This window comes from Heterocephalus glaber, unplaced genomic scaffold, assembly GCF_053883595.1.
Source record: "Heterocephalus glaber isolate CG9 unplaced genomic scaffold, H.glaber_assembly_v1.0 deba00001600, whole genome shotgun sequence".
In the NCBI taxonomy this organism is placed as follows: Eukaryota; Metazoa; Chordata; class Mammalia; order Rodentia; family Bathyergidae; genus Heterocephalus; species Heterocephalus glaber.
The window spans coordinates 34,320,653-34,342,123 of record NW_028258372.1 but is presented as its reverse complement, the minus strand read 5'-3'; the positions used below and the strand labels follow the sequence as shown (position 1 = coordinate 34,342,123).

The following is a 21,471-nucleotide window of genomic DNA, read 5'->3' as shown; positions in this document are numbered from 1 at the left end:
TTAATTTCCAGGATACAGTCTTTTTTTTTTTTCGATTTTTAAAAATTTTCATCATTAACTTTTATATCATTGACTTTTACAGAGAGAAATCCTTAATTTTGAACAGTTTTTTAGTTTTGTGTCCATTTTCATTTAGTTCAACATTATTTCTGGTTTGTCTTTTGCTTTCTTCTTTGATTCATGGCTTATTTAGAAGTGTGTTATTTCAGTTCCAAATGTTTGGGGATTTTCTAATGGTCTTTGTCTTATATTTTGATAAAATGATTTCAGAAAATATTTGCTGTATGATTTTTTTTTTTTTTTTGGTACCGGGGATCGAACTTGGGACTTTGCACTTGCGAGGCAGGCAGCAGAACCTCTGAGCTAAATCTCTGGCCCTGCTGTATGACTTGAATCCTTTTAAATCTGTTGGTACTTGCTTTGTGACTCCAAATATGGTCTCTCCTCTTAAATGTTCTATGTGCTACTTACGCTTTTGTTGTTGTTTTTAGGACACATTTTACTTCTTTGCCAACAGTTTGAACACTTGAGGCTTGATTTTAGGGTTATTAGGTGAGACCAGAGCTGCCTTCAGTCTAGTGCTGATTTGACTCTGCTGTTGTGGTACTGTGCTGAGTGCTTTACTCAGTGGCCTGGAGTTTTTCCTCCCAAGGGTATGAATATCAACTATTCCTCCCTCTTTCTCTCCTCCATTTTGGGCAGTTTCCTTATACATACGGCCTGATCCACTGAAGCCTGGGGGTGGGGTTGAGGGTGCAGGGAGCCCTCGCAGCTCTCTGGAGATTTGCACCTGTGAAGTTCCTTTTCTCCAGTGCTCTCTGTCGACTCCAGCCACCTTGCTTCTACCCCTCTTCAAAATTTGTCTCATTATCTCACAGAGATGCTTGGATTTCTCTCTCCTTGTGCCAGCCACATTCTGGGCATATTGGATAGTAAGTTGGAGAAATTATAAGGCTTAGCTGATTTGTTTCTTCCCTGTCAAAGATCCCCGACCTACGCTAATGGAGGTCTGAACATTGTTTACTTCATTTTTTGAAATCTTAGTTGTTAAAGAGGAAGGGTAAATCTGCTGTTACTTTTTTGTTTGTTTGTTTTGTTGGAGATATTGTATGTTTCTCAGTATGTCTTCCAGGCTGGCCTTGAACTCCTGGGCTCAAGTAATCCTTCTGCCTCAGCCTCCCAAGTAATTTGGACTACAGTTCCATAGCACCATACCTGGCCAGTCTGTTACTTTTTCTTTGCTGGAAGCATATGTCCTGTTTATGGATTATAAAAATGCTGCTTTATCATTCTTTACCATAGTTAGTAGAAGAGATATGTTAACTACATATATGGGGTAAATAATTTTGGGGAATATAGTTACCACAGTATGAGGTCCTCCTGTCATTGCTCTGCCAAAAAAGTGATTCTACATTATTAGCATCTCCCATTTTGTGTACTTTTGCAGTTAACAGTCCAAGACTTCTGTATGAGAGAAGTAGGCCCAGATTAGGTCATGTGTTTGGCTCCTTCAGCTCTGGCCTGAGATTAGATTTACAAAGTGTGGATGCAGCTACTAGAAGACCCCTACCCTGTATATAACAGTTTGTAGCTACCAGGGACAGGGGAGTTGAGACCTAGACTCTCACTCCCTATGTGGATTTAACATTGATACTTTTGGTTTTGAAAGGAAAAGATTTATATGTCCAAATGAGAAAAATAATACTTTAAACTCAAAATTCAGCATTGCTTTAAAATAATTTGTCATGAAAACTTCCTTTTCCATTGTAATTACATTAAATACTCCTTTGTCCTATTATACAACAATGGGTACTCATACACACTAGTTCATACAGGATCAGCTACAAATAAAAAAGGAAATGTAATAAACAAGCATCAGAGAAATTACTGCAAAAGCGGTTGAAGGGGAATGTAAACAGAGAAAAATGATAGGAAATTAGAAGTTACTAAAATGCTAGAAGAGAATCAGTTGGGTTATCTGCTTTCCAGGTAAGATACATACATCAGCCCTTTACTTTCTAATGCAGTTTCAGCATAATCTGGAAATTTTGCCTTTAGAAATAAATATTGAGTTTTTCCCAACACTAACTGATTGGAAAATACAGTTCTACTGAGGCTAATAGGAGATATATAACTGAACCAAAGCAGGAAGCCAGATCTTTTTCTTTTGAAAAAGAATTCTGAATACTTGCTCTTAAATTTACCGGCTTTTTCATAATTAGAATCTTACGGCTTCCCAGACTTTAGTAAATTGCATTATTGTTATTTCTGTGAATGTCTAGCTAAGGGGAGGTATGAAAACCATTGAGGATCATTGTGGTATTCTCACTGTAATGATTAAGTAGGAGAACTTCCTGTACTTCAGTAGTAGTTAATAGATGCGGTAGTTTTTGAATCACTTATGTTTGTTTCCAGATTCTAGTTCAGCTAGCCAAAAATGTGAAAGCATTTGAAACTATGAACGAACTTTATAAAAGTACCAAGTGTTAGAGTGGTTGTTTTAATTTTTTTCTTGTAATAAAAACTCTATTTGGTCACCATCCTGCCATTGCAGTCTCTGGTAGATTTCCTTCACCTTTCTCCCATATCTCATTTTCTTTCCTTTACTTTCCTCTCTCTTTATTGTTTACTTACCCCGAATTGTTTGTTTCTAATAATAAACTTTATTTAATTTTTAAAGTTTGGAATATCAATACATATATACAGTATGCACTGATCAAATCAGGGTAATTCATGTTTCTGTCTCCTTACCATTGCCTTGCGTTTGGAGCCTTTAGCTCCTGTCTTCCATTTGTTCATTAAATATGTAATAGGTAGCTGGGCATAATGGTGCACACCTGTTGTCCCACCACTCAGGAAGGCTGATGTAGGAGGATCACAAGTTTGAGTCCTGCCTGGGCAACTTAGTGAGACCTGTCCTCCCCACCCCGCCCCCCAAAAGTCAGGGTATATATCTCATGTGAACTCCCTGGCGCCTGGGGATTCAATAACCAGTACTATAAAACAAACAAATATGTGTGTGTGTGTGAAAAACGGGCGACTGTGAGCTATAGTTATCATCCTGTGCTATGTAAGCACTAGGACTTACTGCTTCTATCTGTGTTTGGCTACCTATTATCCACTTTCCCTCTATGCCTCCTTACTACTTCCCAGCCTCTAGTAATCATGTTTACATTCACATTGACTTTCTTTAGCATCTACATAATGAAAAAGAATATCCTATATTTGTCTTTCGGTTTCTGACTAATTTCACTTAATATAATGTACTCTGGTTCCATTCATTTTCCTGCAAATGATAGAATATCATTATTTTTTGTAGCTGAATAATATTCCATGGCAGATATATTCCCTATTTCTTTATCCATTCATCCACTGATAGGAATTTAAGTTCATTCTATATCTTAGCTATTGTGAATAACTCAGGAATAAACATGGTGCTGCCAGTATGTCTTTGATATGCTGATTTTATTTTCCTGGTATATATACTTAGAAGTGGAATAGCTGGATCATATATATGGTAGATTTATTTTTAGTTTTTTGTAGAACCTCCATACTGTTCTAGTTTCCTAGTGGCTGTACTAATTTACATTTCCACCAGCAGTGTATAAGAATTATTTTTTCTCAGTATCTTTGCCAGCATTGTGTCCTTAATGTAAATGTGATGTTTACTTTTTTTTTAAGATACAAAGGTCTTGTTCTGTTGCCCAGGATGGCCCCAAACTCCTAGACACAGGGGATGTTCTTTCCTCAGCTTCCCTCTACAAGTGTGTAGCACTGTGTCCAGTGTGATGCTGATTTTTAAGTCATGCTCACTTGATTGTCTTTTTTTCTTATCATTTTACTTGTGGGCTAATTCATGGAGTAAGACGATATTTAATATTAAGTATGGGAGACCCATTCATTCTTGGGTTTTGTAGCATTCTATTAAATTTTATATCATTCACTTACTGTAGATTTAATAAAATATATTGTATTTTTGTTTTATCACATTCTTTCTTTTTACTTTCATTAAATTCTTTATATAATTTTTTTCTACAGAAGTAGAAATGATACATTTAACATTTCCTGCCAGTCATTGCTTGTGCACTTTGTTCGACATTCTTTAAATCATTTTCTTTGTCAGGCTTAGAATTTCCCATGACTCTTAGAGTAAAACCATACTCTCCCAAGCCAGACATCTGCTGTGCATAAGAATTGCTTTTTGCCTCTAAGAATAAATTTATTTCTTTTGTTGAGTTTCTTAGTTATGACCTCGTGAAGTTGTCAGTCTAATCATCATTATAGGTTAAAAAATGTATTTCTGGTTCTCCTGAAATTAATCAGTTTATATTCCTGTATGAACTGTCTAACAAATGATTTGTTATTTACTTCTGAATTTTACATAGGGTACACCTGTATCTTTCATTAATTACCGCCAATTTGAAGTCTTTTGATACTTTGATTATTCTACAGTTTCTTTTATTTCTAAATTATTAACATAATATGGTATAGATAGTTCAGAAAAAGAAAAACACTGATCACAAAACTATTTTTGAGCATTTCCTTTTAAGCGTCAATATACGCTTATTTAATGTGGTTTCAATGATATGGATACAGTTTCCAGTTAATAATTTTAAGTACTAGTTGTTGCCATGGATGTAATTTGTAAGATTGTATTTGGAAAATCACAGTCCTCCTCACACTGTTGCAAATATTCATGAACTTGCCTATAACCTAACATACTGGAAAGAATTCTTTTACTTCTATCACATGATTAAATTTGTCTAATGTGCTCAATGTTTTATAGGTTAAAAATAATTTACAAACAGCTTTTACTAAAGATAGATTTGTATACTATTTTACTTCCATTTCTGATTTTTAAACAAACACCTGCTCTCATTTGTCTATTTTGAGCATTTAAAAGCTGATAAATAAATATTATGGAACGTAAAAAGATAGGACAGTTTTATTTCGACCTGCATTTTAACAAGCCCCTTCAATGACAGATACAATAATAAAACTTCTAGTGAGAAATATGTAATGTAAAAATTACAAATAAACCATAATCAATTGTAATTTTCTTGAATGTATCCTTTGCTTAGGCAGATTTTTAAATGCAAGAGATTAAAATGTCATAAATAAGCCTGTGTGTTATTTTAAGAAAGCGAATAGAGGAAGGAGTTCTGTGTTAGTAAAATACATTTACTGACCCGTGTGTGAATTGGTGACCAAGATTGTTAAAGCATTGAGCTCTAAAAGTTTTTCTCTTATCTTTATGTTAAACAATGGAAAGTTTTACCTTATGGTCAAATAACATCTTCATCAGGTTCTCAACAGGATACTTTAGTTAATTTTCAGCTGAGTGCTTGACAGGATTTTCTCTTTGGCTAGCTGGTTGGATGAGAGTCTAGACACTGAGAGGCCAGGCTTTCGTGAGGCCTCACAGTATCATTATTGTGCTTGTTGAGTAGGAGCAGCGTCCTCTGATGTAGGGGCTCCATGCCCAAACAATGAAGACAAAGACAAAGCTTTTGTTCTCCAGAAGAGGAGCTAATCCTACTGCTGCACACTGTGAAAAACCTATTATGAGAAGAAAAAAAATTTTCCTGGAAGGTGAAGGGTTAGCAGTTTAACCTCTGACAGAAAATAAGCCAGTAAGGAGGAAAAAGTGTTAGGTTCGGCAGACAAGTAGGAGGAACATTTATTGAGGTCTGTACACTGAGTTTGTAAAATGACTGTCAGAGGTGGGTACTTGAGTTCTAATAATAAATATAGGTTTCCAAATGTGGCTTTTGACTTAATATTCTTAAGCATAGGAGTTTAGCCTCTTAATTGGAAGCTTGTATATGGTTGACTACATGAATGCAACTATATTGTAATGTTTGAAGTTTTGGATTGATAAATAGTTGAAGACTATAAGCATAAAAATTGGATAAGGAATAATTTTTAAGACAAAAGTATAAAAGGATTGTATTTTATAAAGTGACCACACTTGGGAAGGTCCCCAGTGAAGGGAAGTAGGTTTATGTGAAGAGAGAAAAATAGTAATAACCTGTCATTTTGACTAATGCATTCTCTCCATTCACCATGGCAGAATTTGGGCATCTCCATCACAGATTACTCGCTTGCCTGACAGTAGTGGGTACTGATGATGGTTAATGTTGATATGTGCTCCCAGGTGTCAGGTAGTGTTCTAAGCAGTGTACGTTTGTATGCATGTATATAATCTCCACTTGTCTGTCTAGCAGCATCCCTCAAGGTGTACTACACAGGGACTCTGAGGCAGAGTGGTGAGTAATGGGAAAGATCATGTGCAACTCATGAGTGCAGTGGATGATAGTGTCTGGAGAGTCGAATTCAGAGCCCAGGCTTTTAACTGCAATGCTGTGAATTCTCTAGAATTCACTGAAGGCATAATCATATATTGCTAAAGTTTTAAACTTCAATTATCATCCCCTTTTATTACTCCACTTCCTTAGTACATTTTGTAGAATAGCCTAAGTGGAAATTCATTGCCCACTTTTTTTAGAGAATAGACCTGTGTTATAATACACAACAAAATACCTGAATATATTTGTATCCCATGAATTTCAAACTTTTCTTTTTCTTTTGGTTTGTCTTATTTTCCTAATTTTGCCTTTAGCTAGTAATTATTTTTTTCAAATGTATAATTCTCTTTGTTGTTCCAAATGACATAATTTTCTTTCTGGCTCCTTTACTAATCTGTTTTAATCCTGTCAGGTTTTTGTTGTTACTTCTTTCAAGTCGCTTTGTAAATACTCTCAAGAAGTTACCAGAATAAAAATAGTATTTGCTTTTCCTCAAAACTCCCTAGTGGGCAGTGTCCTTTACAATTTTGGTTGTTGCCTGTGTTGAAGCACGGTGTTGTCACACAGTGTTATCAGTATGCTCCTTTTCAGAGTGGTCAACTCTATTCTGTTTTGAGTCTGTATTTTCCTTTCATAGTGTACCTGTAATATTCAGACATCTCCAAATGTTAGATTTCTACAGTGTGTATATGTACTAATTAAAACTAATCAACTTGTTTTTGACTTATTTTTTTATATGGTTCTGAATTTCAAGGAAACTGGCTTTTTAATATCTATATTCATTTAGTTTTAAATTTGTAATTTTAGAGTCAGAAAATAGGGATTTTTCTTGCATTTTGTGTAATATTTCAATGAATTTAGAAAACAAAAATGATTTTGAGTTTAGAAGCCACCAAACAAAAAATTCAAGTAGATAAATTGTTCCCTTTTGATTAATCTTAAATTATGCTTTCCAGTGTAACTCCATGTCCCGTAATACTGAGGTTAAATAAATGGCCCCTTGACATATCTTATTCATGAAATGTTCAATTATTTTTCAATATTTAAAAATTAGGTGATTTTTTTCATAAAAATTCTGGCTTCCCGTGAACAATTTAAAAAATACCTGTCACACTGGGCCCACAGCTCATATGTCTGGAGATGAATGATAGTTACTACTTGGGAAGGGGCAGAGATCTGCTTATTACAACATATGCTTTCATCTTTTGCTGTCTCCGGTAGCTTTGCTTATGTTATATTCATGTCTTTGTAGATATACCTACATGTGTACCCTAAAGGCTTTTAACCTTGAAATCTTCTGTTTACCTTTTCAGCCTATAAAAGAGAAATATATTTGTATAACAAGTAATTACATATGGAGTTTGTTTTAGGTTTGAAAGAAAATCTTATTTTTTTATTTTTAATTGTCACATTTAAATATTGTTTCAATCTGTTTTTAAAATTCTGTATCCTACCCATAGTTCTTAAAGTGTAGTCTGGGAGCTGTGATAATCCCTTGGAGTTCTTTGAGGTCAAAACTATGTTTTTACTAGGACTGAAATGTTATTATCCCTTTTTACTTCCATTCCTCACAAGTATATGGCAGACTTTTTTAGTGACTTCACATGGCATTATTTTACTCTGATGATTAATGGAGTAATGTACCAGGAGATTTTTGTGTTTTACTAATTTCTGAGTTTAATATTTAATATAGTAAACATCATTTGCTCAAGCTAACATTTAAAAAGTTCCTTGATGATCTCAAATGTGATATTTAAGATATTAAAATCTGCGGCCTACTGTGCTGTACATCAGAAGCTAACTAAAAACATCACTAGTAAATATCCAAGGACAATTTCTATATAATTACTACTTATCTGCTCATATTTTTCATGGTGTATGGTGCTTTCTTAATTAGTAATGGCTTTAATAGTAAAAGTAAAAACACTTTTAAGACGACGAATTGAGGCAGCGGGTTGAGAAGAGTGGAGTGGCAGAAAGACTGGTTAGGCACTAAGGGTTTAGGGTGGGATGAAACTAGAGGAGGAGCCTTTCAAAGCATGCCTGCCAATAACCTTGTAATCTTTAGTGAAGATATGTATTGAAAGTATATAAGGCATAATACTTGATTTTTTATATCTGTAAGTATTTGATTTCATTATATTGCCTTAAAAACAGAATCGACTAGACTGTGTTAGATTAGGCTGGGCATTTCTCAAAATAAGCAAGTTAACTGAAACAAATTAAATGCGTGAAATTTACGTTGAAGCAACTGATATGTTAGAAAAGAATTTCATATGTTTTATATACATTCAGAGAATGAAGAGAGTAAAACGTAAATTCCGAAAAAAACCCCATGAAAACCCAGCTACTTTTATAAAATATTTCAAGAATATAAAAATGATTTCTGCCTTCAGGAAGTTTATTTAAATGAGAAGACACAAGTAAATATTTAAGCAGCAGTATAAAATAGTATCATATATTTCAAGTCACCTGATTTAGATGCTATGTAGTGCCTAGAAATGAGAAGAGCTGAGTGGTTGCAGTGAAAGGCCTCATGGCACAGGCCCAAAGTAATGTGTAGACTTTGGAGAGGTGGAGAAAAGAGAACTTAGAATTTCAAGAAAGGGGTACGGCATGTGTTGGAGTATGAGTAAATCCTAAGGCATGGGAATAAATAGGTCAGATAAGATCCCTCAATTGGGTAGAAATTTTATTGGCATGTGGTAGGAAATACCTTTAGATAAGTAGAATAAAATGAGGAAGGAAGTGCAGAATTTTGTTACACTAATTGGTCTTAATATATACTGTTGCTCATTGTGTTAAAATTTGAATATCTTGTTGAAGCATTTAAAGTCTGTATAGTTTAAGGAGTTTGGTTTTGTTAATGTAAGCAATAGTTTTTATTTGAAGGGAGGCATAATACAATTATTCTTTTTAAGAAGGTTAAGTTACAGTGGTTGGAGAAAAACTGAGCCACAGAAAGACTAGTTAGGTAATGTGGATTTAGAGTGGGATGAAAATAGAAGAGAGGAATGATGTAAGCTACATACATTTCAAAGGAAGAACTAACATGGTTAGACACCTGATTAGATATAGAGGATGAAAAAGGGTGATAAGACTGATGGTGAGATTTTTACTTATGGTGCCTGCATTTCATTAATAGGGAGCCATGGATGCAATTCAGCTTTAGAGATTGGTGAAGGGGATGCTGTAATGAAGTTATGGGGGAAATTGGGCTTGAGATACAGAATTTTGCTTTGTGGTTGTGAACATCTGTGCATATCAGCTATGTTTTACATATTGCATTACAGATTGAGTATTCTTTATCTGAAATGCCTGAGACCAGGTGTGTTTAGAGGTTTTCAAATTTTGAAATATTTGCATAGACTATTGATATTGAGCATCCCTAATTCAGAAATTTGAAATCAAAAATTCTCAACATCTGAAGGTTTTTAAGTGAGTGTCACATTGGCACAGTATATATCATGTTCTAGTTTTAAATATAGTTTAAAGCGATGTTTGAAACTTGAAAAAAGGCTAAAAGTTTTTAAAAGGTTTGAGAAAAAATTATTTTCTTTACGGAAAGATTGAGGCAGTGATTTTCACTTCAAGCTGTATATTTGAATTACTTGGGATGTTAAAAAACTACAGATATGTATTATGGTATGGAGTACAGGCAAGGGGTCATGTTTTGAAAATGATTTTTTTAGGTAATCCTAATGAGCAGAAAAGGTTGAGAACTAGTACATCACATAGAGGAAATAATTAGTGAGGGTCGGGAAATAGTTTGTGTTTTTTTGACTTTGTTTTTAATTACATAGAGAGATTATCCATACTTCCACTCACTTTCTCAACTAGAGAGAAGCGTTACATTCTCCTGTGTGAGATGTAGTTGGACAGTGGGAAGAACTTATAACCACTAGGTTTATCAGGCATCTTAAGAGGGAAGCTAGGGATTTGGAGCGTGCCCTGTGAAGTGCAGAGGATGACTGGACAGACTTGATGCAGTGGAGTGCAAAGGAACCTGACACGCAGGACAGGGTCCCTTGGAACCATCTAGCTTACAAGATGTGATCATTTTACTCTGTTAATCTCACATGATGTTATCCCCATAAAATTGTTTTCCTCTTACAGTCTACTTAGAAGTAGTTTTTAGTCTAGTTGTCCCCCAAACCAAATCCCTGTTTTCTATTTGAAATACATAGCCATATGTTTTTAAAATATAACTTTGAATACCTTGGTAATTACGTTTTAAGGAAAGTGGGTGAAAATTATTCTGAAACTTAATTATTAATAAACATGTTCAGGCCAATAGTTTTCTGCCCCTTCAAGGGAACTGATTCTTGTTGCCAGTGTCAGTGTTAGAATTTCCAATCATGCTGTTGACCTCAGAGGTTAACGATATATATATCCATCTTTAGTTCAAGGAAATTCTGAATATCATCAGTAAAGATTTTAGATATGAAGCAACACAATTAATTAGAAACAATGATATATCTGTTCACATCTCTGCTTTCATTTGTTCTTTCGTTCTATGAACATTTTAAGAGAGGCCTGAAAACTGAAATGTAATGTAATGTGCACATTTTCAAGGTCTTACATGGAAGTCCTTAGAATTCACTGATTTAAGGATAAAGATGATGGCACACTGATATTTAAGACTTGATTGTTCATTCGCAGCTTGGTAACCTTCTATTTGAGTACCTTCTAGATTTCTGTCCTGTTTAGGGGCATTTGTTTACTTTTCCTACTTCTGTGGTCCCCAGGGATATCTCATATGTGTTGAGGGGCTGCTCATCCTCCACAGCTGTTATGCTTTCGCTCCTTGCAGTCATTTCTGTATCACAGACGCAGTCCTTTCTTACACCCCATTTTAGCACACCACTTACAATACTTATGACATTGGTTGATGCCGACAGTGAACCTTCCCTCACCTCAGACCATGGTTTGAAGTGCACTGCCATTCATTTGGATATTGGCTCTTGGCACTTTCAGGGTGATTTGATCTTTCACAGTCTAGATTAATGTACTGCAAAGTGGATAAGGAGGGGGCACCTCATCGTGCATGTTAAAGGGATCCTGCACAAGTAGAGCTCATTTAGTTTCACAAAGCGCAGTCCTCTCCTGCCCAGCGAGCCCGCACACCAGCAAAGTCCCTTGATCAGATCAGGTTGAGAAAACCCAAACACACATTATTACTTCCTTAGACTGTTTCTTAGGCCCTGCTGCCTTGGAATGGATTGTGTCTCAGAAGGGTTAATCATTGTTTACATTTTATGTCATTTGCCTCCTTCCTTGCTATTTATCACAAATTGTCCACGAATGTCTGAATTTCAGTTCTAATATATGATTTCAGTTCTTTTCCAGGAAGTTCATTTTAATATTCTCCGAAATTACTGTAGCCATGAAACTTTGTTAGTTTTTAAGTGATGATAATCAACACAGAAGCCAGTGTGATCCCATTAGACTAATGTCAGCTGGTATCACTTCTCATTCAAACTCTCTGCAGCTACTTTTTCTGGAGTACAGGCCAAGTTCTGTTTTATGACTCTTAAGGCCTTTTAGGTTCTGCATGCTTCCTTTTGTCTTTCTAACCATACCTTGTGTCCTTATTTGCATTTAATGCTATGTTAAAGGATTTTTCCATGTAAACAAATACAATTTTTTGAAAACTATGATCTTTTTCAAGGCTGTATAGTATTTCATATAAGCATTTTTATATCGATGGGCATTTACATTATTTGTAGGATTTTGTTCATTGCAAATAGTGCTTTGGTAAACATTGGTGTATGTCTGAATACATAAATTATATAATTTCTTGCATAATACACTTTTTTGGGGAGAATTATCCTTTTTTCCTGCTTTCTTTATCCATTCATTTACTCCTTGGTAAATCTTTCAGTTTTGTCTTTCTTAAAATATTTTTATTTTGCCTACATTCCTAATCAGATTGTTTTTGAATGACAATACTTTATTAAAGGTTTTGAGTACATTATTCCAGTGTTTCCTGGCTTACATTGCTACTGTTGAGAAATCTGCTGTCAGTGTTATTTTGTTTATATGTGTGTGTGTGTGTGTGTGTGTGTGTTTGTGTATGTACACATGTATTTTTTCCTGGTTATCTTTTCTCTCTCTAGGACTCTTTTAAAGATACCCATATCTTCTTGTATTTTATAATTTCAGTATGACATTTCTAGTTGTGTCTTTCTTGAGATCTTGCTTGGGTTTGTTGTGATTTCTAAATACTAAGATTTATATCTTTCACCAGGTTTGGAAAAATCAGTCTTTAATTCTTCTGTTTTCTTCCTGTTCCCCATTACAAATACTCATTTCTTTATTCCGATCTTTTAGAACTCTAAATAGATTTATAATTCTGGCCTTTATTTTTCTTATCTTTCTATGCCTTATTTTATTTAATTTTTTTGTGTTTGACTCAGTTTGCTATTTCCTTAGTTATCTGCTGTTTATTTGATCCATTGAGCTTTTAATTTCATAGACTTTGTATTTTTAAAGTTGTAGTTGTTTTCAAAACTTGCCTTTTAAAAATTGATCTCATTCGTTGCTCTTGTTTTTAATCTTAATTTTTAAATACTTTATCCTTATTATAAATGCTTACATGTAGTTTTAATATCTGAAGGCTTTGTGGGGCAGCAAAATAATTCATACATTAATTCTGTGTTTCTGATGGATTATAATCTCAGATTTTCTATAGTAATTTTGAATTACAAATTTCTGTTTGCAAAGACCAGAATTGTTTGTCCTTCCAGAGAACATTTGTATTTGGCTGTGCCACATGCCACTGCCACAGTGCCTGAGATCCATCCCTGTGGGATTACACAATCAAGTCATAGACATTTTAGATACAAAGATAAATAAGATGAATTATTGCATTTACAGCAGTTTTCTTAGTGAATGAATCTGTTTGAGGCTTAAATTCTACATTTGGTTTGATTCTAACTTGAAAGCATTAAGGAAAAATGTGGTATGATTTATTTATTTATTTATTTTTGAGACTGAGTCTTGCTATGCAGTTCAGGCTGGCCTTGAACTCACTATGTAGCCCAGGCTGGCATCAAACTCATGGCAATCCTCCTGTTTCAGCTTCCTTAGTGCTTGTATTATGGGCATGTGCCACCACACCTGGCTTTAATTTGGTTCTTTGGTATTTTATTTTACAGTTGTATTTTTCATTTTAGAATTAATTTTTAATTTGTTAGTAATCATTTTAGTATTTTTAGTATAGTTTACACATATTTTCATATTTGTAGTAAACTTTGAGTTATTTTTATAGTTAGTATGATTCTATTCACGAATTAACTTATTCACAAATTATTGAAACTGTGTCTGTTATATCAAAGAATGCCAGGAGTGTACTGTACTTCAGATTATCTTTGTATTAAACAAGAAAGACTTTGGCCCAGTTTGTACTTCCATTCTCAATTGTGTTTTGGTGTAATATGAAAATTATTTAAATGTTATGGATAAAAAGAAATTGCTTTTTTTTTTTGGTACTGGGGATTGAACTCGGGTCCTTGCACTTGCGCAGCAGGGCTGGTTTTTTTTTTTAAAGAAGCTGCTTTTTGAGAGGTTCTGTTAAGTTTATATTCCTGAACTTTCATATTAAAGCTGTATTTCTTATAAATATTTTAGTTCAAAAAGCTAAATGTAAGAAATATTGTGTATAAAAATATCTTCATTTTGTTTAATAATATCCATATAGAAAAGATTAAACACCTGTCTCGTGCTATCTTTTTTTTTTTTTGGTGCCGGGGATTGAACTCGGGTCCTTGCTATCTTAAAGCATGGATTCTTGTCTTCTTTCTTCTTTATGGGAATCATGAAAAGAGCTAATGCTTTAGGATATATTGAATATATATATATGAATATATATATATTTATCTGTCTAAAAGGTATATTAGGTTTTGTACAACAGATTGTTTTTCTAGAAGCAATCTATTAACTTTTTCCCAGTGTTGTTGTTAAAACTTTTGTGTTGGCTTTTAATGATTGGTATCTGAAAAACGTCAAAACATTGATTCACAGTTGTAAGTATCCTGTCATAGATTAATCAAGATTGAACATCTGTGGTACAGCACTTCTTTCCCTTTTTTCTTGTTGATTTTTTTAAAAAGAAAAAACTCTAAAGAAGGGCCCTTGGGACAGATGGCCCCTCACTGTTGATGGTTCGATTACCATGATCACCCACAGCTTTAGAGGAGTGCGAAGAAAAGAAATTGCTTTCTTTGTCAAGGTGTTTTCAATTCAATTCTCACCCATTAGCCCTGTTTGGTTAAGTTTGGAATTACTCTATCAGGCGATTGATGAGGGTTTTCATTTTATTATAATAGGTCTTGTTTAAAGGGAATGGAGGTAACAAAATGATATGTCTAACATGCTATGGATTGGATATTTTCTTAAGGTTCTTTAAAGTTGTTTTCATTGGCTTAATTCGAATTTGCTAATATATGAGTAAAAAGGGCTGCTTCATTTTGAGTTATGAGGCTAATTTTAGATCATTTTGAGAAGAAACATTTAGAAAGGCTGGAATTATCCATTAAATTGTTTTTATGGTGTGAGTTTCAAAAGGACTAAAGTTATTTTACAGTGGGGGTAGTTTGATTATATGGATGGATGATCCTTTAGAATGAACATGACCATAGTGGGATCATATTTTACTTGTACCACTGCTTATGTACATTTTTAGAAGGGTAAAAAAATGGACAAATTTTAAAAATTGCTTACTTTAAATATATCTATATTTAAATATAAATATATACATTAGGCAAAGCAAAAAATAGAAGTGTGATCTCTGTTTTTACAGTAGGCTATGTAAAGTATCTTGAAATAATATATTCATTTCTTTGAGGTTTTTGAATATGTAGGTCAAGCTTACATGATTAAATGAAAATTTATTTTCAGATTGAGATGGTATTGATTTGAGTACTAATAGTTAGGAATGTCTTGTCAAATTTCCAAATATTGTTTAGAGAAAGTCTGTAGTGTTTATGCCATTGTTTTGCAAAATATTTCATTTAATGAATGTATCTTCCTGTTGATAATTAAGAAAATTATAGACTTGTGAATGTACTTTAAGCTACTGCACAATGAATATTCAAATATCAACAAGGAGAAAATTGATTTTTCCTTTCTTTTTTGCAGCGTGCCTTATGCACAGCAGAGCAGCATGGTTGAGTAGTTTGGAAAGTATGCCTTATCAGAAGCAAGAATACATTCATTCCGATTGTTGCTTCAGTTATTTCTAGCTCAAGATGCAGAATGTGGTATAACTTTTAAAAAATTGGATGATAAAAAAGAATCTCTTAACTGTTTTCTCATTGATAAAATTCTGATTTTATCCACATTTAGTAGATTTCTTGAAAATCTTTATTTTTATTCACAGACATTTACAGAAAATACATTTATTATTTAGGTTGTTCAAAGTTGAACTAACTGCTTAAATTCTATAAATGAAAGCATTCTAAGAAAGCACAGCAAAAATTTTTTACTCATATATCTGAGATGGTAAGGTACAAGAAGATATGAATCTTATTCAGATAATGTATTAGTAATGTATATGTATGTGGCATACAATGAATAATAGCGTATCTTTTTTTTTTTTTGGTACCGGGGATCAAACTCAGGTCCTTGCACTTGTGCAGCAGATGGTGAAACTACTGAGCTAAATCCCCGGCAGCATATCTTTATGTACATATAAGTGTAGTCTGAGAATGAGATTGATGTGCTGTTGTTCAGTACCTGTCTCTGATCATAGCAGAAAACATTGTTATTGATGGGTAGAAGGCCAGAATTTAAGCTACCTGATTTTGTGCATGTATTTATTTGACTTTTTTTTTGAGACAGGGTCTCACTATGTAGTTCAGGCTGGCCTGGAACTCACTGTGTAGCCCAGGCTGGCTTCGAACTCTTGATGATCCTCCTGCCTCAGCCTCCTGAGTGCTGGGATTACAGATGCATGCCACCACATCTAACTCTTACTTTACCTTATTTCTGCTGCAAGGGTTCTTCCAAGATTTAGCTATTAGGAATTGTGCTTCATGGGTATGCATGTATTGCTGTAGTCTGATGTTTTTAACTCTTTCAGGAAGATACCTCAAAGAGGAATAGCTGGGTCAAATGGAATTTGGAGTTTTAGTTATTTGAGGAATCCCCATACTGATTTCCTTAGTGGTTGTACTAGTTTCGATTTCCACCAACAAAATAGAAGGGTTCCTTTTTCCTTTCAGGCTCACCAGCATTTGTTATTTTATTTCTTGATGATTCCATTTTTTTCTGGACTAAGTTGGAATCTCAGTGTTATTTTAATTTGTATCTCTCTAATGGCCAGTAGTGTTGCACATTTTTCTTGTATTTATTTGACCATTTTTACATCTTCCTCTGAGAAGTGTTTATTCACTTTAGTTGCCCATTTTCTAATCAGGTTGTGTGTATATTCTAGATATTAGTCCTCTGAGCACTAGCTGGCAGGTTTTTTTCCCGTTCTGTGGGTTGTCTCCTCACTTTGTTGGTTGTTTCCTTTGATGTGTATGGAGAAGCTTTTCAACTCGATATGATCCCATTTGATGATTTTTGGTACTATTTCCTGTGCAACTGGGGTTATGTTCAGAAATTCCTTGCCTGTGCCTGTGTCTTCTGGAGTTTTAACTATTTTCTCTTTTGGCAGCTTAAGTGTTTTACATTAACATTTAGATCTTTGATCCATTTTGATTTTAGTTTAGTACATGGTGAAATATATGGATCTAGATTCAATCTTATGCATGTGGATAGCCAGTTTTCCCAACACCGTTTATTAAAGAGGCTATCTTTCCTCCCGTGTATGTTTTTGGCACCTTTATTAAAGATCAAATAGCTAAATGTGCCTGGGGTTATTTCTACTTTCTCTCTTCCATTCCATTGATCCAGCCTGCTTCGGTGCTAATATCATGCTGTTTTTATCACTGTAGTTTTGTAATATGTAAGTGGTATAGACCCTGTTTTAAGTTTACCATTATATTTCTACAGCTAAAAGAATAAAAATCATGTATTTTAAAATTCAAACATTTTCGTTAATGATTTTCACTCACATATGTTCAAAAGTATCACCGTTCTTTCATTAGCAACATTTCTTGATATTATTAAGCCAGTGAACTTTTCAGCTGAGTTCAAATGTTCCTGCAGTATACCTTCCTTAAAATAATTATTTGCATAAAAGCTAGGTAGCCCTTTGACATTTCTGTTCATGGGTGCTGTAGGGCATTGGAGGGCAGAGATTTTTCCTGTTTCTTTGGTGCTATGTTTATATGTATTTGTGTGTGTATACACTTAAGCTTTATTATATGCACATACGGTATGTGCATATACACATTTATACATACGTATGTATGTATTTTAGACAGGGTCTTGCTATGCTCCCAGGCTGGCCTCAAACTTGGCATCTTCCTGCTTCACTCTCTTGAGTAGGTAGGATTACATACACGTGCCCCATGCCTCACTACTGCTTAGGTTTTTGAATGAAACAAATTGAATTTGCCAGATGAGCCACACAAAGTTATAAATTATTGGAAACTGAAATAGGTGGTGCTTATTATACTGCAGGAACATTTGAACTCAGCTGAAAAGTTCACTGGCTTAATAAGGAATCTAGTCTCTGGCATTGGCTAGCTATATGACCAAGCAAATTCTTCTTTAATTTGGCTTCAGTTTCCTTACACATAAACATCTGATTCTACGATGTAAGTAAATCAAGCACTAGAAGCTATAATCAAGCAAAATATGAATATTTTACATTCTGTTTTTCCAAAAGCATGTACTCTCTTACCTGTGGTTTTATAAGTACATAATTTAAAAAATATACATTTAATCCATCTTTGAATTTCACATAATTAATTTTTTTCATTTATGCAAATTAGAAAGTTTATTAGAAAGTTTACATTTTTTGTAGTTTAGTAGAGTCACTCATAGTCTACATTATTTTAATTTTTGTTTTCCATTAAGGGCCAGAAAATATGAAATATCTGATTGAGAAAGAAAATATTACTGAATTTATCTTACATTTTAAAAAAGCCTTAATCATGAATCAGAAATCTTTTTGCAAGTGGCATAAAAATAATACTTTAAAAATTACCTTTAAATCTTACTGATTTAATAAAAATGTATATATTTTTCTTACACTGTAATATTATTTTATTAAAATAAATATTAACTATATATCAAAATCAAGTTTATATTCTTCCTTTCATATATATTTGATTTCTAGGTTTTGGTGGCAGAGTATTTTTAAGAAGAAAGATGAGTCTCGTTCTAATTACTAGTAGACATTGGGAAGAGGAGACATCAGCAGTGTATTAGACGACACTGGCAGTTGTGATTCCTGCCAGCAGTTCTCATCCTTTCAACCATAAAATCAGCATAAAATTGGCCTAAGATTGCTAGATAAGATTATTTAGAAAGTAATCCTCAGGGAACAGAAAAATTAAGTCTTTGTATGAAGTTGTAGAATAGGATTTTCCTCCCAGATCTCTTTTTTTCTTTCTTTGTAGTGCTTCTGCAAAGTAGCTACAAAGATATATTAGATGTGGTCTAAAAATAAACATATAAACAGCACCTAAATCAATCCATTTCAAAATACAAATGCAAATGATTCTAATGCATTTTTGAGTGCTGAAGTATAGGATTTATTTAATAAAAATACAGGATACTTTCTTCTAGGCATTTAAGCCACTTGTTGTTCTGTGGGAAAAAATATATATATATACAGAACAACAACAAAAAAGATCAAGTGAGCAATGAATGAAAAGTCAGGCTGTAAACCATACTTAACTAAATGTTGGCAACAGTGATGGCAGACTGACTACAAGGGCTGTACAGGTAGGTTAACAAGGTTCTAGTTTTACGACACAGGTGTTTTAATTTTTGAGACAGAGTCTTGCTATGCAGTTCAAGCTGGCTTTGAACTCAGTCTGGCCTAGGCTGGCCTGAAACACCTGGTGATTGGATTACAGACATGTGCCACCATGCCGACCTAGCCACTGGTTTTTGTATTGATTCATCACCATAATAACTTAATATTTTGTGAAGATTTTGTCTTACACTTTTGCTTTAAGGGATTCAAATCTTAACAGCTATAATTTTGTGTAACTGCCACATGAACATATGTATATTTTTCTCTAATTGAAAACATAATTATCCTTAGAACATTAACATCTGAGGATTTTTAGATGATCTAGAATGCACCTCACATTCCTTTCAGAAATGTATGTTTGTTTTACATGAGAACGTAATCATTTGGTGTTACCTTCATAAATTTGTAATGTATTATTTTTACATAATATTTCTTAAATGATTTATTTTTATTAATTTATTTGGAAAATTAAAAAACCCTTAAGTGAAAAATTTAATTGTGGAAAGAATGCTTTTTTATTTTTAAGTTAAGTATTTGAAAAAATTTGGTCATCTTAAGTGAAAATATATGAGCAGCCAGCTCATGCTAAAAATGTTGTTACTCAGTTTTTGGGTTTTGGAATTAACAGTTAGGAAATTATATATTCTTAGATTGCATTTAAAAAAACCTATATAATAGTGGAAATAATGGAATAGAACTATAATTTTCCACTGATTGGATATATAAAGTGATATTGTTAATCAACAAAATCCTTTTATTGGGAGTGGAATTCAAACCCTGTCAAGTTGTCAGTACTTGTATTCATATTAGTTTTATTATGAATTTTTAAAGTTTTTAAAGAAGTATTAACCTATGTTAGATTATTATTTTAAAACCATTACAAATATTCAGAAGTTTATTTTGACCAAGGTATAAAATAAGTCTATGACCATAATATATACTAGTACTAATTAAAACTAAGAACTTCAGTTTATTATATTAAGTTAGAAGTAGTGTGAGATATAATAAAAATAAAAAACTTGAAACTATTTTTGAAAAATGTTAACTTGTGTGAATGAATTACTATGGTATGTGGTTGAACGATTTTTTTGGAATTCTCCTACAAATATCAATTGTATTTTAAATAGCTGCCTTATATCTACCTACTGATTTATCTGTAATAGTAAAAAGATTGACAGAGCATCTATATTTAAAAACTGGTGTACAGCTGATATTATTATTGTTTTTATAAATTCTTAATTAGAATTTTAAGTGCAAATTTAAGGTGATGTACTGTTTTTTGGCTAGTCTTTGAAGGCCATAATATAGTTGAGTACATATTTACTACATATATTTTTATTTCAAGATAAAACCAGTATTTTTGTACATATATTTTTAAAAATGAAAGTTCATTGTTCAGAATCTTATAAAACGAAGGCATGTAAATAAAAAGGTGAGTTGCTAAAACGAATGATTTTTAGTGAACTGACCAAGTTATTACTTTGATTTGATGTTGTTTCAAAGGTCATTAAACCCTTAAAAGATCAAAATACTTAATTTGATAAGGGAAGAGAAGTGAACCTGACCAGCTGTGTTCATAGACAACTTTAGAAATTATAATTAAAGCAGCCTTAACTATTTGAAGAATATTTTAGCAAAACTGTTGCTTAACATGTCTTCTTTTGCCTCATTTTTAATAATATGTGTCAATTATTTGCAGATCCTGTGGTATTGTGGAAGTTTCCTGAGGACTTTGGAGACCAGGTTGGGACCACATAATTTAAAAAAGACATTCAAATTAGAATATTATGATTATTGTTACCATTACCACTACTGCTACTACTATACATGAATATCATTTTTTCTTGATCAGCTGTGAGGAAAAAGCATGTGTGGAGAATATATGGAAGAATCTTTTAAAGTTACCAAGTAGATATGTGCAAAAAGCTCTTATATTGAAAATAATAAGGTCTGGATGGTTTCAGCTTTAACATTTTTATACTCTTCTATTTATGGAACATATATTTAAAAACATTTAAAAATTATCTCAAAAACTTGATATTGGGCCCTGGGATTTAGCTCAGTAGTTCCACTGCCTGCCTCATAAGCATAAGGTCCCGAGTTTGATCCCCTGTAGCAAACAAAACAAACGTGATATTACTTAATATTTGCTAGATATATTATTTCTTTTTAGAAATAAGTATAACTGCTGTGATTGATTTTTTTCCGTGTCACAGTAATATCTGAGTCATTTCCATTTAGAACTTGAATTGGCACTATTTTCTTATGTTTAAATGACTTGTC

General features: G+C 33.3%; 1 protein-coding gene across 20 annotated transcripts in view; it reads left to right on the top strand.

Annotated features, from left to right (window-relative positions):
* Positions 1–21,471, top strand: part of Dennd1b (DENN domain containing 1B) — a 226,966-nt gene that overhangs the window by 36,825 nt on the left and 168,670 nt on the right. For 16 of the 20 annotated variants that reach the window (XM_087193853.1, XM_087193844.1, XM_087193842.1 and 13 more), the window contains exon 3: positions 20,888–20,931. The exons of the other annotated variants lie outside the window; for them this stretch is intronic. In XM_087193853.1, coding sequence (XP_087049979.1) covers positions 20,888–20,931 — 44 coding nt within the window. The remainder of the gene's footprint in view (positions 1–20,887; positions 20,932–21,471) is intronic. 20 annotated transcript variants of the gene reach the window in all.